The sequence below is a fragment of the Molothrus ater genome, chromosome 2 (genome assembly GCF_012460135.2).
Source record: "Molothrus ater isolate BHLD 08-10-18 breed brown headed cowbird chromosome 2, BPBGC_Mater_1.1, whole genome shotgun sequence".
Lineage (NCBI taxonomy): Eukaryota > Metazoa > Chordata > Aves > Passeriformes > Icteridae > Molothrus > Molothrus ater.
This window is the reverse complement of record NC_050479.2, coordinates 75,779,779-75,793,693: the sequence shown is the minus strand read 5'-3', so window position 1 is coordinate 75,793,693 and position 13,915 is coordinate 75,779,779. Positions and strand designations below refer to the sequence as shown.

The 13,915-nt window shown below is 34.2% G+C and overlaps 1 protein-coding gene across 1 annotated transcript in view; it reads left to right on the top strand.

Moving 5' to 3' along the window:
• Window positions 1–13,915, top strand: part of DYNC2H1 (dynein cytoplasmic 2 heavy chain 1) — a 143,509-nt gene that overhangs the window by 110,587 nt on the left and 19,007 nt on the right. Inside the window, 2 exon segments of the mRNA XM_036382349.2 lie at window positions 3,989–4,198; window positions 7,025–7,114. Of these exon segments, the coding sequence (XP_036238242.1) occupies window positions 3,989–4,198; window positions 7,025–7,114 (300 nt within the window).

Below are 13,915 nucleotides of genomic sequence, written 5' to 3'. Positions count from 1 at the left end.
TTCATTATCTGTTAAACCAGTAATTGCTTCCAGCTTTGAAAAAACCTGGACATCTTTAATATTTTACAGACATTGCATGCAGTACTACATTCTCATTCTAGATTGATAGTTCAATGAAGGCATCATCTTTGTTTGCAGAATTTTTAAAGACGTGGTAATTGGAATGAAGAAGATAGTTGAATTGCTGCTTAAGTTAATAATCATAAATTATTTTATTTATGCATGAATGGGCAGAGAATATGAAACTAATACTGTTTCCCATATATGAAGAAGTAAAATTTAAAAAAAAGTATTCCTGAAGTCTGTAAAAAAAAATTTTTCCAGAGGCAAAAAGACTCCCAGAAATTTGTTGATATGTAGACAAAGATTAAGTTGTTTTGAACATTTTTATTCCCATGTTGAGTGTGTAAGTCAAGGATTAATTAAAAAAGGATTATTTTACAAATACCTTGAAAACAGTTGTTGTACATCTATGTACTGAAAATTCTGAAATTCAACAAAGTTTACCATTTGACATAGGTATATCCTGTAGAATTTACATCTCAATGATTGATCATAATCTCACAGTGTGGACATATTTTTCTCTTTGCACTCTTAATGAAACTCCAAAGCCAACTAAACCTGATCCACACAGAAGTGTCGTGAGGAAGTGGTAAGGAAAGGCAGTGAGCAATTCCCTGCAGCTGGGAGAAGGATGCTCCCATTTTCTGACCTCATCTGTTGTTTAGGAAGTTTTGCTGCCTTCCAGGGGCTCAGCTGTGGGACGTTGTGGAAAGTCTGCTGAGGTTAGTCTGGCCCTCAGACTATGACCCCTTGGAGCTTCATATGCTCCCCACTTCCCCTGGCACTTGACTGGAGTCTATGTGGATAAGCTGCAACGGGTCATACGCTTGGATGGAGACTGGATACAGGTCTGGGCAACCTGCTGTAGCTTTGAACACCTGGCAATCTCCAGAGATTCCTTCCAACCTTCAGCTGTTTTGTGGTTCTGTGAATAGGAGTTATTTTTGTTCAGTTTTCAGAGCCTATAACATTCTTTGTGGCGAAACAGCAAAAATGGCAGATATGCTTTGGAAATGTTAGTTTTTTTTCAGTTCAGACATTTCTGAATGGGATATGATTCTTCTATATTAATAGGGTAGCAAGGACTTACATGTTGTTGCTTTTTCAGAAATATTTCTGGTAATTTTCAGGGCTTCATTTTTTCTCTCAGATCATACATGATGCAAAACCCTGTTAATTGTTGCTGCCAATTATTCAGATATCCTGAAACTGTGGAACTGGGAGGTTTATTATTCATTATCTATCTATAAGAACAGAATCATGGCAGTTGCCTCTCCTTCATCCACTGATTATTAGTCTGGCCAGAATTCAGACTCTGAAATTTTTAATTGAATTTTATTTAAATTAAATAGATACTTAAAATGTGCTTCAAATTATTGTGCATCTGTGTTGAAATTAGAAAAGCAAAGCCATTCTGAACTAATGCAGAATGTTATGACCTTTTCACCTATATTAGCCTCATTTGAAAACATACATATTAACTCTTGTGATTGAAAACATCCTTGTAATGAATACTGTCCTAAAACTGCTTTTACAGTGTTTTGCAGCATGATTTAATAACAGCTTGACACTTACCAAATTAATTAAACTCTCATGAACCTGCCACTTAGTTTGAAGTCCAATTCCTGGCACTGTGCAGAACAGTGCCCAAGATTCACACCACGTGCCTGATACCTCATTAGCTATCTCAGCTTTAAAAAAACAACAGGGTCTTTTCCATGAAGGAAAATCAGTGAAACAGAAATATAAGGTCATTCTTTATTTTATTTTCAATGATGAAAACCATGTGAAAAACAGTGAGAGGCTAATATCTAAAAAAATAAGCAGAGAGTCTCGAAGGAGGAGGCAAACCAGGTACATCAAAAGGGCAATGGAGATTTCTAAAACCCATCACCACCACCACCAAAATTGCATTTTGAATCAAATACAGAACTAGTAAAGGTATATGAGTTTATTTTCATTGCATTTGTTACATTTCTGAGGAGGCAGTTTTCAGAACATACTGGAGTTTGCAAAAGCTTGCATTTAAGAAGGTAACAAAGTAAAGCTCTGGGACAGTTTAGGTGAGACTTTATGAAGTCTTATACTAAGATAGCAACACATACAGAACTGAAAGAGGGAAAATTATCAACATCTGAAAATACACCTGATTAATATTGGTAGCAAAATACAGTATTTAATATTAAAGATTAGAATCTACCTTCAGTTTTTATGATTAGGAAAAACACCCAGTACTTCAGCAGTTCTTCGTCTGAATTCCCAAGCAGGTCATGAGCATACACATATTTTAAAAGCTGATGTGAGTTATATACATAATGGATTTTAAGAGAATGTAATAGGACATTAAATGTATAAGATGATATTGGTATTCATGTTTAATTTTCCTATGGAAATGACAGATGGGTTGTTTCAACAAATTCTCAAGGGAAAACACTAGAAAGAGTGATGAAATGAATCTGAAATTCATAGGAGACTCTTATTGTAAAGGACAACATTGAGGAACTTAGAGGACTTCTTTTTCAACAAGCCTTTGTGAATTATGAGTGTGTCAAAGATTGAGCAAAGCCTCCAAGGTGGAATGTCTTGGGTTTTCTTTATTTTGTGCAATTAAACACGTCAATAAGAAATTATCAGCTAGTTTATGCTAGTTTTGTATTACAATGAACATTTCCTCAGCAAAAATATGATCTCAGAAAAACTGATGTGAAACTGGTACTGTGATTTTTGAATGCATGCAAAGAAAAAATGCAAAGCACAACAATTGTAAATACTACATGCTTTGGCACTTTGATCAGTAACTTTCTTGTATACCTTTTTAACAGTGGAAAACTTTATCCTTAGTTTTTTTGTTGGTAAGTCATAAGCCAAAGTATTGCTCATTCATTTAGCTTTTCTCTTATTTTAGCTTGGTAGCTGAGTGGAATATGAGCTTGAAATTAAAAATGTAAATATTCTGAGAAATACATAGTGCCTGGGAAGATTATAGAGGTAAATATCCTGTGGCCTCTGAAAAGCAAGTTGCCATGTGACAATTCAGAAATTTATTTAACCTGAAAAATAATCAAAACTTGTTATTTTAAAAAACATATTTTAGAGAAAATAAAATCTGATTTTATCTTTCCTAAATTACTAGAAATTGAAATAGCAAAACATTTTTTCCCATAGGCTAGGGTTTACTTTTTGCATTTGTGCCTTATAGAATTTTCTAAAAGGTTTTTAATTTTATAACTGGAATTCTTTGCAGCATCTTGCCACATTACAGTTTGGTAGTTTCCAAACACATGCAAAAATATATTTATGTAATAAGTTGCATATGAATTAACGTTTGAAAAATTGCACCATCTCTTGAAATTATTGAATAAATTTGGGTTTTCAGTGGCTTTAATGGAAGGGAAGTAAGTAGTAAAAAGGCAATGTAAGAGCAGCAGTACTTCTCAGAGTCTAAGTTACTCAAGATTTACACATAAAATGATGTTTATCTTGTATTTATAGTATTTAATTCAATTCCATGTTGAACTAGTCTCAGGAAGCAAGTTTACAGTACCTAGTAAAATCTGGCAGCATAGTTTACAGTACCTAGTAAAATCTTGTTGTGCTGAGTACGCTACTGCTTTTTATATTAACACATTACACTAATACTAAAAGCAATGACTCAGCTAAGTGAAGATTTTTCAGCAATTCAAGAACTTTTGAAGTAACTGGGTAGACAGACTTGTTTCAGAAGAGTGCTGCCTTTATTGAACATGTCACAGACAGTACTGAAAGTATCACTATAGTTATAATTCAGTGTCAGAAAAGGGATGATATCGCTACTATTCAAAGCTAACAAGGTCATATGAAGTATCACAAATTAAATAAATTATATGTTGCACAACACCATAGTCTCCCTGAGTTTATTAACTGGATATCCCACGTTTTTTCTTAGAATTCTAACCTGATCCACCAGAAGGTGTCTCCTCCTGCAGAACAACAAGGATCTCCAATCTTATCATTCATTACCCTGGAACAGTTCAATGCCATTCGCCTTGTGCAGAGCATCCATCAGTCACTTGCTTCTTTAAGTAAAGTCATCAGAGGCACCTCACTGCTCAGTTCTGAAGTACAAAGGCTAGCAAGTGCTCTGTTAAACCAGAAGGTAAGTAATTTTGTAATGAATATACATTATAATAAGCATTGAAAAAGCCCAAGAAAACTGAACTAATAGTCATTTTCATGTGCTAAATTTTTTTATTGATAACGACTCTAAAATGGAGTTCTTTTAAACATAGAAACTCTAAAACAAAACCCGATTTTCTGTAAAATTTTTCAGAAGTATTTGCAGAATCTTCTGAATGTATTACTTTCTTATCAAGCTTTCTCTAAAAGACAAATCCAATAAATTTAGAAGTTGTGGAATACTATTTCAATTTCAAATACCAAGTCATGCTAGATAAGTCAAATACATTAGCCAGTAGAATATGTAAATGTGTCCCCTTACTTAGTTTTTATTTTTTCTTAAAATTTAATTTGTAATAATAGTTCTCTTTGCATTTATTCAGTATGGAGTATTGCCATACCTCACCAGAAAAGCTGTGCCTGTCATACCAACCTATCATCTCACCTTATATTCTTGAGATAGAAGAAATCAGTCAGAATTATATGTACTTTCTCCATCTTTTTTGGCATCACACTGGGCATGTTTATAAACTGGTACAATTAGTGACAGCAAATTTACATGCTCTATCATTAATATCTAGATAATTGAGTTAAAAGGTAGTCAAACATTGATGTGACATGAAACTCTGGTTTTGTTTTGCCTCCAGCAGCTGATAAATTCTGTCAATGCTAATGCATAGATAATGAGATTGCTTCTGCAATGAACAATAATTCCTATTAACATCCTGTTTATCTTCATGTGACAAACAAGTACTGTTGAAAAGATGATTGTTATGCATTTATTGATAAATCAAATTCTAATCAAAACAATAATTAAATTTGTTGTCATTTCAGATTCACAAGACAGCATTTGTTAGCAAAATTGCTGTACGGTCAGACTAAATTAAGTTTTCTTGTTAGCAATCTCATTGCCTTTTAAAACATGTTTTGACTATGTGGTAGAAACTGGCACTAAGTCCAAGTCATAGTGAATGGAAGGGCTATGTGTAATGGCCATTCTTTAGCTCTTACAGTTATATTTATTGTTACTGAGCAAGAGAGCATGGCTTGTGTGCTTTAGCTGCGCTCTTCTGTTGGAACTGGCAGGAGCTGTGAAGCTTATCAGTGCCTCAAAAAGTTTCTTAAAAATTCTGTGCATTTTAACCTCTCACAAGCATCAGTTCAGTGCTTCCCGATGTGTTGGCCAGTGCTTCTGTCATTTCATCTGCTTACCTACCCACTTTCCTTGACATGGATCACTTCATTGGATTGTGACCATATAGCAGTTTTTTCAGCAGCCTTCCAGAGAGGCTAATGCCACATTCATGGCATTGCAGCTAAACCTCACTCAATTTGTCATCCTAAAATGATTTTCTTCATGTGTTTTCTATACACTCTTCTTGTTTAGTGTTTTCATGTTTTATGTAGTAAAGGATTATTTTTCAGAAGCTATATTTTAAACCCACTAGGATTGTAGCTCTTTTAAGATTATAGCACCTAAAGAAACTGCTGGATTATGAATAGGAATGTAAAATTCAATAAATGTATGACTTGTAAAGGTTCAGCAATGTGCTGTATTTATGTAAAATTGGTATGTTAGCCCCATACTATCTACTGTGAAGAAAATTAACTCCACCCCAGCCAAAAAGAGCATAAGCACATCTGAGATACACTTGCATAATAACAATTAGCTAAGCAATTTCTTTAAAGTAATTTAGACTGATATACTAACAGCATTAGGCAAATGCCTTGTAAGTGATAGATTGATGAGCTGCTTGTAAATGCATATCTAGTAGAAGAGGCTGCGAAAATGCAAGGTCTCAAATAAAAAATAATTTTTAAAAAATCCTAATTAGGAAAAACCCCATGCAGTTAACTGTCCTTTATTAATTGTGTTCTATGTATTCTAGTTTATTGAATTAATTTTTAATTAGTGTCCTTGAATCTAGTTATGTTTTGGTTTTTATCTATAAAAGGTAAATACAGAGTATTTACTTTGGAAGACACCTTTTTTTGCAAACTTCTGGGATCAGATTTTGAATACCTGTTCAATACATATTCTATTAGAATGGGAACTTCCTGGAAAATGCAGCTGTAAATATTAAACAGTATAAACTGTTGATTCTGCTTAGCATCTTCAGTAGTGTACAATATTCCACAGGTACTGATTTACATTAATTCTCTTTCTTATAAGTAGGAGAATCTTTCAGTCACTTTCAGTGTGCTTTAGATTCCTGTGGAGTAGGTAAAATTAGTGTTTCTATCCTTATAAGGATGAAATTTAACAGAGGCCCTTTTAAGCCTTTCTTTTTGAAGTCAATGAAAATTTTATATGGGGAAGTCTTGCAGAACTTTTTTTCTCAGGTGTTGCTCTGCAAAAGCTGTAAGATGATGAGAAAATAATCATGCAGAGGAATTGTACCAGATTCTCTTCATCAAGAGCCACACAACTGCATTTTGAAGGCTGAGGAGGCTACAGCGCAGGAGTGGGAAACTGCCTGCAGTTGAAAGATGACATTGTGACTTCCCAAGACATAATGCTCTTAGGCTTTTTGGAAATATTTATGGAACCAACTGATGTTTCCTTATTGAATAGCAGATGTTCTTGCAAGTTCTCCATTAACACTGTGGCTGGGTCACACAAAGAATTAGCAGGAAAACCGACTTTCTGTTTGAGGTTGTATGTTCTTGATCATTATATTGCTGGTGTTGCCTTTCTTTTTGTAGATATATTTGATCTCCAGGTTATTTATTTTTATTCAGGTTGCTAACTTAAAATGAAATCACAGTTGATTTGATACTTTCAGTGTATATGTTTTTATTTCAGTGTCCTGTCACATGGCAAAGCAAGTGGGAAGGTCCAGAAGATCCTTTGCAATATCTTAGAAGTCTTGTAGCTCGAGCACTTGCTATACAGGTAATTTTAAAGAGTCATTTTTTACTCAGTGTGCTGGTATTCAGTGACACAGTATATTATGTAAATTCCAATACAGTAGACCTTTACAAACACAGGTCCAAAAGGATTTCAGATGTGTGAAAAGGTATATAAAAATCTAAAGATCAAGGAATAATGTGATAATAGTGTTAGTTACTTCACAAGAAGTTTACGTCTTAGTCATTAGCCTTTATGGTGAGCTGTAGGGGAAAAAGACTTTTTTTACCCAGGTGACACTTTACATTTAAGTCAAGACTCGCTCTTTAATCTGGTAGGGAGGTGCCCATCAAGACATAAGTGAAGCATTTCTGATAAAAGTAATGTAGAAATTCATAGCTGTCTAGTCTTGGAAGAAATTAATGAAAAGATCTGCATTCTCAAAGTTTTAAAGGGGACATAAGAGAAGGTGTCTATCCACATTGTGACAGTAAAGAGGTTAATTTTTAGTTCAGATAAATCTATATATACTTTGATTGACAGAAGTGGTGTATTTAAGGTAATACAAAGACAAATAAAAGTAATTTATCTAAATTAATTAGTATTTAAGGAAACAGATTCCTTATCTGTGTTGGATACATAGAGAGAAAACTGTGAGAACCTGAAAGAGAGGAAGACTACTTTAGAAAGGACAGATCTTTGTTGCCTCCAGGCAAGAAGTAGAAAGCTGTTGGTTTTGATCTTGATTAACACATCTTGTCCAATGGGATACCAAGTTTTTTGTCAACATTTATGTTGACTGTCAGATTCAGAAGAAAGATTTGAGTGCCATGTGTCTTCTAGGCATTTCTTTTTCTAAAGAAACTGTCAAATAAATGTCTCTGAAGTAATAATAAGATTCTTGTTATGCAAACAGTTTCTTTTGGCTAATACTTATTTTTTCTTTATCCTTTCCTTCTAAAAAAGTTTAAAGTACAAAACAGAAAAAAATATAAATATGTATAGCAACAAGTGATAATGCATGTTCAGATGTTAATTTGTCATATAACTGGAGTTCAAGTTAGTCCCATCTCTCTTTTTTCTGACTATTATAGCCTTTAGTATTAAAAAAACCATCATTTGTGGTGATTCAGTGTGTTTGTAAGCTTCAAGAGTACATTACTGTTTGCAACTTCTACTTTCATTTGGTTGTGACCAAACTGCATGCAATTTTCCTTAAAAATATGATTTATTTTTAGTGGAAGTCTGAGATTAGAGTTTGAACTTCTGTGTGGAGTGCACCTCCCATACAAAGTCATAATGCAGAGGTAACAGGATGAAATTAGTGTTAATAGTAACAGATGATTTTCAACCAAGCATATTCCAGAAGTTTTTATTTCCACATAGTACTCCAGTCAGTTATTGACTAATGTGTTGCATTATATTTGCTGCATTACCATGATAGTAATCTTCCTTTCTCATTTGTCAAACTACTGACAAAATGGTACATTTGGATTAGTCATTTTTATGAAAGCTACTGTGAAGGACTCATTTATAGTTTTTAACAGTTATTTATTGTAAGAGAGAGAAAGATTATTAAGCCACAGCTTTGCAGTAGATACTTGATTGTGTCCATAAGCAGTAAATGATGTTAAATTTTTATTAGTGATAATAGCTACTGGTTGTCTCATTTTATTTCTTTAATGTCAAATATGTAATATAGTTGTGTTTGGAGAAATTCTTAATAATGAAGTATGAGGCTGTTTTGCATCTCAAACTTCTAGTCAAATCACATCCAAAATACAGTGTCTGTATTTCTATATTGTACATTATTATAAAAATGTTGATTATTTCTAGTTAGGCATTTCAGTTGAATCATCTTTTTCCTTAAATGTGATTCCAAATCCTGATTGTGCCCATTACACCTTCCTGATTAGTCTTGATCATTTTTTAATTATCTTTTCATTATTGATTTTATAAATGTAATTAATCAGTAGTTAATTCTAGGTTTAGTACTCAGAAACTCAATAAGGGCTTCAATAAAGATATCTCATAACTCTGAAAATTATCTTCTGATTTGTATTTCAACAAATGCCATATTTTGGATTAGTTTTATATGACCAACTTTTTAAGTTTTTTTTAGTTACTTTTATGTCCCTCTGTTTCATTGACTGTAAGATATTGACTTACACTTTACTGTTTGACAAAGGTTTGATTTAGGCATTTTTAAGATGAAGAAGGAGACATTGAAAGATCGAAGTTGTACTAAAGGATTACATTTACTAAGGATGGAGTAAGTCTCTGCCTAGGCTATTAGTTAAAGGCTGCCTTGTCAAGTGGTTTGCTGCCAGTGCAGGAAACAATAAAAGCAACTGCAGCAAGCATTTAATGGGGATGGGGAGGAACACAAAATATAGGCCAGATGGTAAAATATTTATAGCAGAATTTATAGAAGTGTAAAGATGTTCTGAGAGCATTACACAACAACAGGCAGAAAAACAACAGGTGTTGCAATTTTTAGGTCTGAATTTACTCAATAAAAAGCAAAATTAAAAAACCAAAAAAAAAACAAACCCAAAAAAACCCCTGCCTAATGAAAGTGTGAAGAAATTTGTATATGCAAAATGCAGTAGAGCCATGTGTTGCTGTGTTATGGTGACAGACCTGATGTAAATAGGTGATTTCTTTCCAGGTGAAAGTTCTGATATTTGGATGGTAGCTTTTGCTTTAAATTGAAGCAGAAGTTATATATTGAACATTCTTCTAAGATGGAGTTCTGAATACTTCAATTAGCAGTGGTGTCATTGAACTTTATAATACTGTGCTTCAACTTGTCTGTCTATAGTGATATATTTGCTACCAACATTAAGATATGAAGTGTATGAATCATCAGTGGTCATTGTATAAGTTTTAATTTTTGGTCCTTTTACTGTTAGTTTCCTCATGATGGCACCCTAAATGTTTTCTGTGGTTTCCCTCTCCTGTGGTTCATGATCATAGCTCAGCAATAAAGCACATCAGCCTATAGTGGTATTAAATGCATCCCAGTCTCTAGATAAGTGTCTTCTCATGGCTGTGGATACAGCAAGAGAGAAAGAGAGAGAGCAGACTCAGAACTGCAGCTACCAAGAGGCAAAACAGCAGCCCAGGCAAATGTCAGCTGAATAGCAACCTTAAAAATTATTTCAGGTCAACAAATTGGAAATTGATTTTTGTTTCCACTAGAACTAAATAAAGAGCTTAAATTCTCCTTTTCAAAAAGGAATCCCAAACTCTTCTTATTCCAAGAAGACCTTATATTTCATTCTTTTGGACTCAGCTGATTTTATGTCATTTACAAAAACAGTTCTTCCTTTGGATGACTGTTGAGTTAGAAAGCTGCTAGGTATCTTGCAGTGTACATTCTGACCTCAGAATCATAAGCACCAGTTTCAGAGTTCTAATCAGGGAAATGTTTATGAATACTGAAAATTTTTAGTTGCATAATTTATGAAAGGTTTTGTTGAAATTGTGCATTCATCTAAAAAGTACTCCTAGTATATAAAGAAGTTAAATTTTATATTTTTTCAAGAGACTTATGTTTTTCTGAGATGTTGTTCTCTTGTCCCTTTCCATCCTGAGTAAAATCTAACATAGTAATATTTAACTTCAATACCAGTTTGATCACCTAGTATAAGATTTTTACTATTTTAATGGTCTTCTACTGTTTAAGGAAGAATGACTTTGTTCCTGTTTTGGAACCCTAATCCTCTGTTTCAAGAATTAGGTCTCCAGAAAGGTGGATTGGATGCCCAAGGTAAATGAGGTTTGAACTCTTGGAAATGGCTTGCTGAATGTACTATAAAACCTTCTGGGAATAGGAACCCCAGGATTTCTCCTTCACACCCCAGGCATCGAGGCAGAGATATTAAATATTCAGTCACTGATAACAGGCAGAAAGGCTGCTTTTAGAAAACCAAGGGAATCAAATCCTCTCAATTTTCACCAGGTTAAAGAACTCACGTAATAAATCTTGTACAAATCCAGAATAGTCATGCTCAGTCCTGCTATTCATCCACTTGGGCACTCCATAATAAGGCCTATCCCAGCCCAAGTAATCACACTTAGTTTTCAGAGTGTTTTCTAATACACAGCCTTAGCAGAGTTTGCAGCAGGGACAATAGCTTAATGGTTTGTATTTTGCTGTTTTAGGAGAGGCTGATTCAGATGGATTCATTTGGCTGGTTCCCCACCTTGTCATTGTTCCTCTCATGACTCTCTATTTGAAGAGCTGTTACCTAGGTATCTGTACAGTGCAGAATACTCCAGATTCAGTATTCTAATATTGAAGCAAAAAATTCATAAAAGTAATGTGTTTTAAATCCATCCATTCCATTATTTTACTTCAAATTTCCACATTATTCTGAAGAATTAGCATTTTTCTGCTGTTTTTCTTGGCTTCTCTTTAGCTGTCATGAATATCAAAACAAAAATACAACTGCAGCCAAACATTATCTGCTAAGGAGCTGATCTTCAACTGGCTTCCTCAGTTCTCATCATGTTGCAAAATGATTTTACTTTGTTCCAAATTTATCAGCCAGGATATGTCTTTTAAGACCTTATATCTAATTGATAACTGCTTGGTAAAAATTGGAAATTTGCAAGTACTACTAAAAATATGTTTTGTTTGTCTCTAATAGGCAAATTTGAAGTTCTTACCAGCTGTTTTATCATGTCCCTTCTAATCACTGTCTCACTTAGATTGCATTGATTAAGTAATGGCTGATATAGAGCAGTAGTGCTTTGTAAAAATGCACCATCCAAACAAGGGACCAAACAGAATGTGAGATAAAAGTTTTTGACATGGATGGGTAATAGGAGTTGTCCATTGAAATAAGATCTAATATCCAAGGAAATTAAAGCAGAAGCTGAAGCATTTTTTGTACTCTTACAGAAAGCTGTGTTCACGCATTGATGCAATTTCCCCTCCAGGCCCTTCACCATATTTGCAGCCCTCCTTGGGACACTCTCTAATAACATAATATCTTTCATATATTGTGATGCCCAAAGTTAAATATAACTCTTTTTTCTGTAGTGAAATGTTTGTTTTCCTCCAAAATACAGTAGGTTTTAAATCTGCAGACTATGTTATTTCAAAGGTAAATAATTTTGGTTGCCAATGAGCTGTACTTATCTCAAGTTTTGGAAAAGCATGCCTTTTGCACAAAAAAAGAGTTACACAAAAAACTGGAAAAACAGTTTTTAAAAAGCAGCATTGGAAAAGGGAAAATATCACTACCTGCATTTCCTTTGGTTTCATTGTGAGCTGTTGAAGCTTATTCCCAGTGAGTGTTAGGTGCTCTGTTAAACTGAGGCATCCACAAGTTATGGGCATTTTAATAAACATCAGGCTTAACTGTTGAGAAAAGTAATTTGTTTCAACAGAATTCAGCAGCTGCTCATTAAACTCTTGAAATTCTAGGCATGTTTTGTGAGAATGGCTGTTCTGTTGAAATTATGAAATACTACCTTGTAACTAGAAGTTTGAGCAGTACCCCTTATCATACTGCTAACCAATTATTCAGCTCTTTGATTATAAAATATTTATTGCAGGAGATAATTACTCATAAAATGACTTTTTGTAAGTGTTGAATAAAAGAAGACAAACCCAGATCATTGTCTCTACAGATTATTATGTATGAAATTACAATATTTTAAAGAAAATTATCTTTCTTTCCTAACCTAGGTTTAAATTAAAAAAACTAGATTTAGTATTCTGTATTTCTTCTATGAATGCAAGATAGTATTTATATACTTAGAAAATTACAAAATGCTGTGCTATATATTGTAGAAGATGCAAAGCTGTAGTAGATATCCTTTATTTAAACTAAAAAAGCAATGATCATTTATTGATTTTTCTCTTTAAGCTACAAGATACATTTTCACAATACAGGAAGAAAGCTGAAAAGATGCAATGATAAAATATTAATCAATTTTATGCATTTAATCTGTCAAAATTAAAAGTTTAGATTGCTCTGTTTCTAATAATTTGTTTTTCACTGTATCTCTTTTATCATGGACAGAGCTGTCTGCAAAAGAGAAAGCAGAGTAAAATGGATAGTCTTGTCTGACAAAAGCTCAAGCAAAAAAGGTTAATTTTAGTACAAGTGGTAGAAAACTATGTTATTATCATTCACATATGAAAATGAGTCCTTATGTTATTCTGTCAAAAACTGGTAATTTTAAATTCCATCCATTAATAAATGAGAAGGCTGCAGCTCATGCTAATGCACCAATTTGTAGGTTCATCCCATCAATCTGCTTTGCTTTTTTAAGACAACTTAGAATTAGAGAAAGCTCATGGCCAGCCTCTCACCCAGCCAGCACCCCCACATCCTTCTCAGGAGGGCTGCACTCCATCTGCTCATCCCCAGCCTGTGCTGGTACCAGGGGGTGCCATGACCCAGGTGCAGCACCTTGTAGCTGGTCTTGTTAAACCTCAAGAGATTCCAAGGGCCCCACTCCTCAAGCCTGGCTGGGTCCCTCTGGGTGGCATCCTGTCCTTCAGTTGATGAGGGTACACCTGATCCCTTTATCTATGTCATTAATGAAGATATTAAGTAGTACTGGTTCCAGTATGGACCCCTGGGGGCACACCTCTTGTCACTGATGTTCACTGAGACTCTGGTAATCGATCAACACCCTCTGGATGTGACCATCCAACCAATTTCTTATCAGTCTACCTATCAAATCCATCTCTCTCTGGCTGAAAGAGAGGGATGTTGTGAGGGACCATTTCAAAGGCTTTACAGATATGAGCCAGATAGATGGCTCATAAATCCCAATATGTAGCCCTTCCCTTGCTCAGTGCTATAGTCACTCCATATA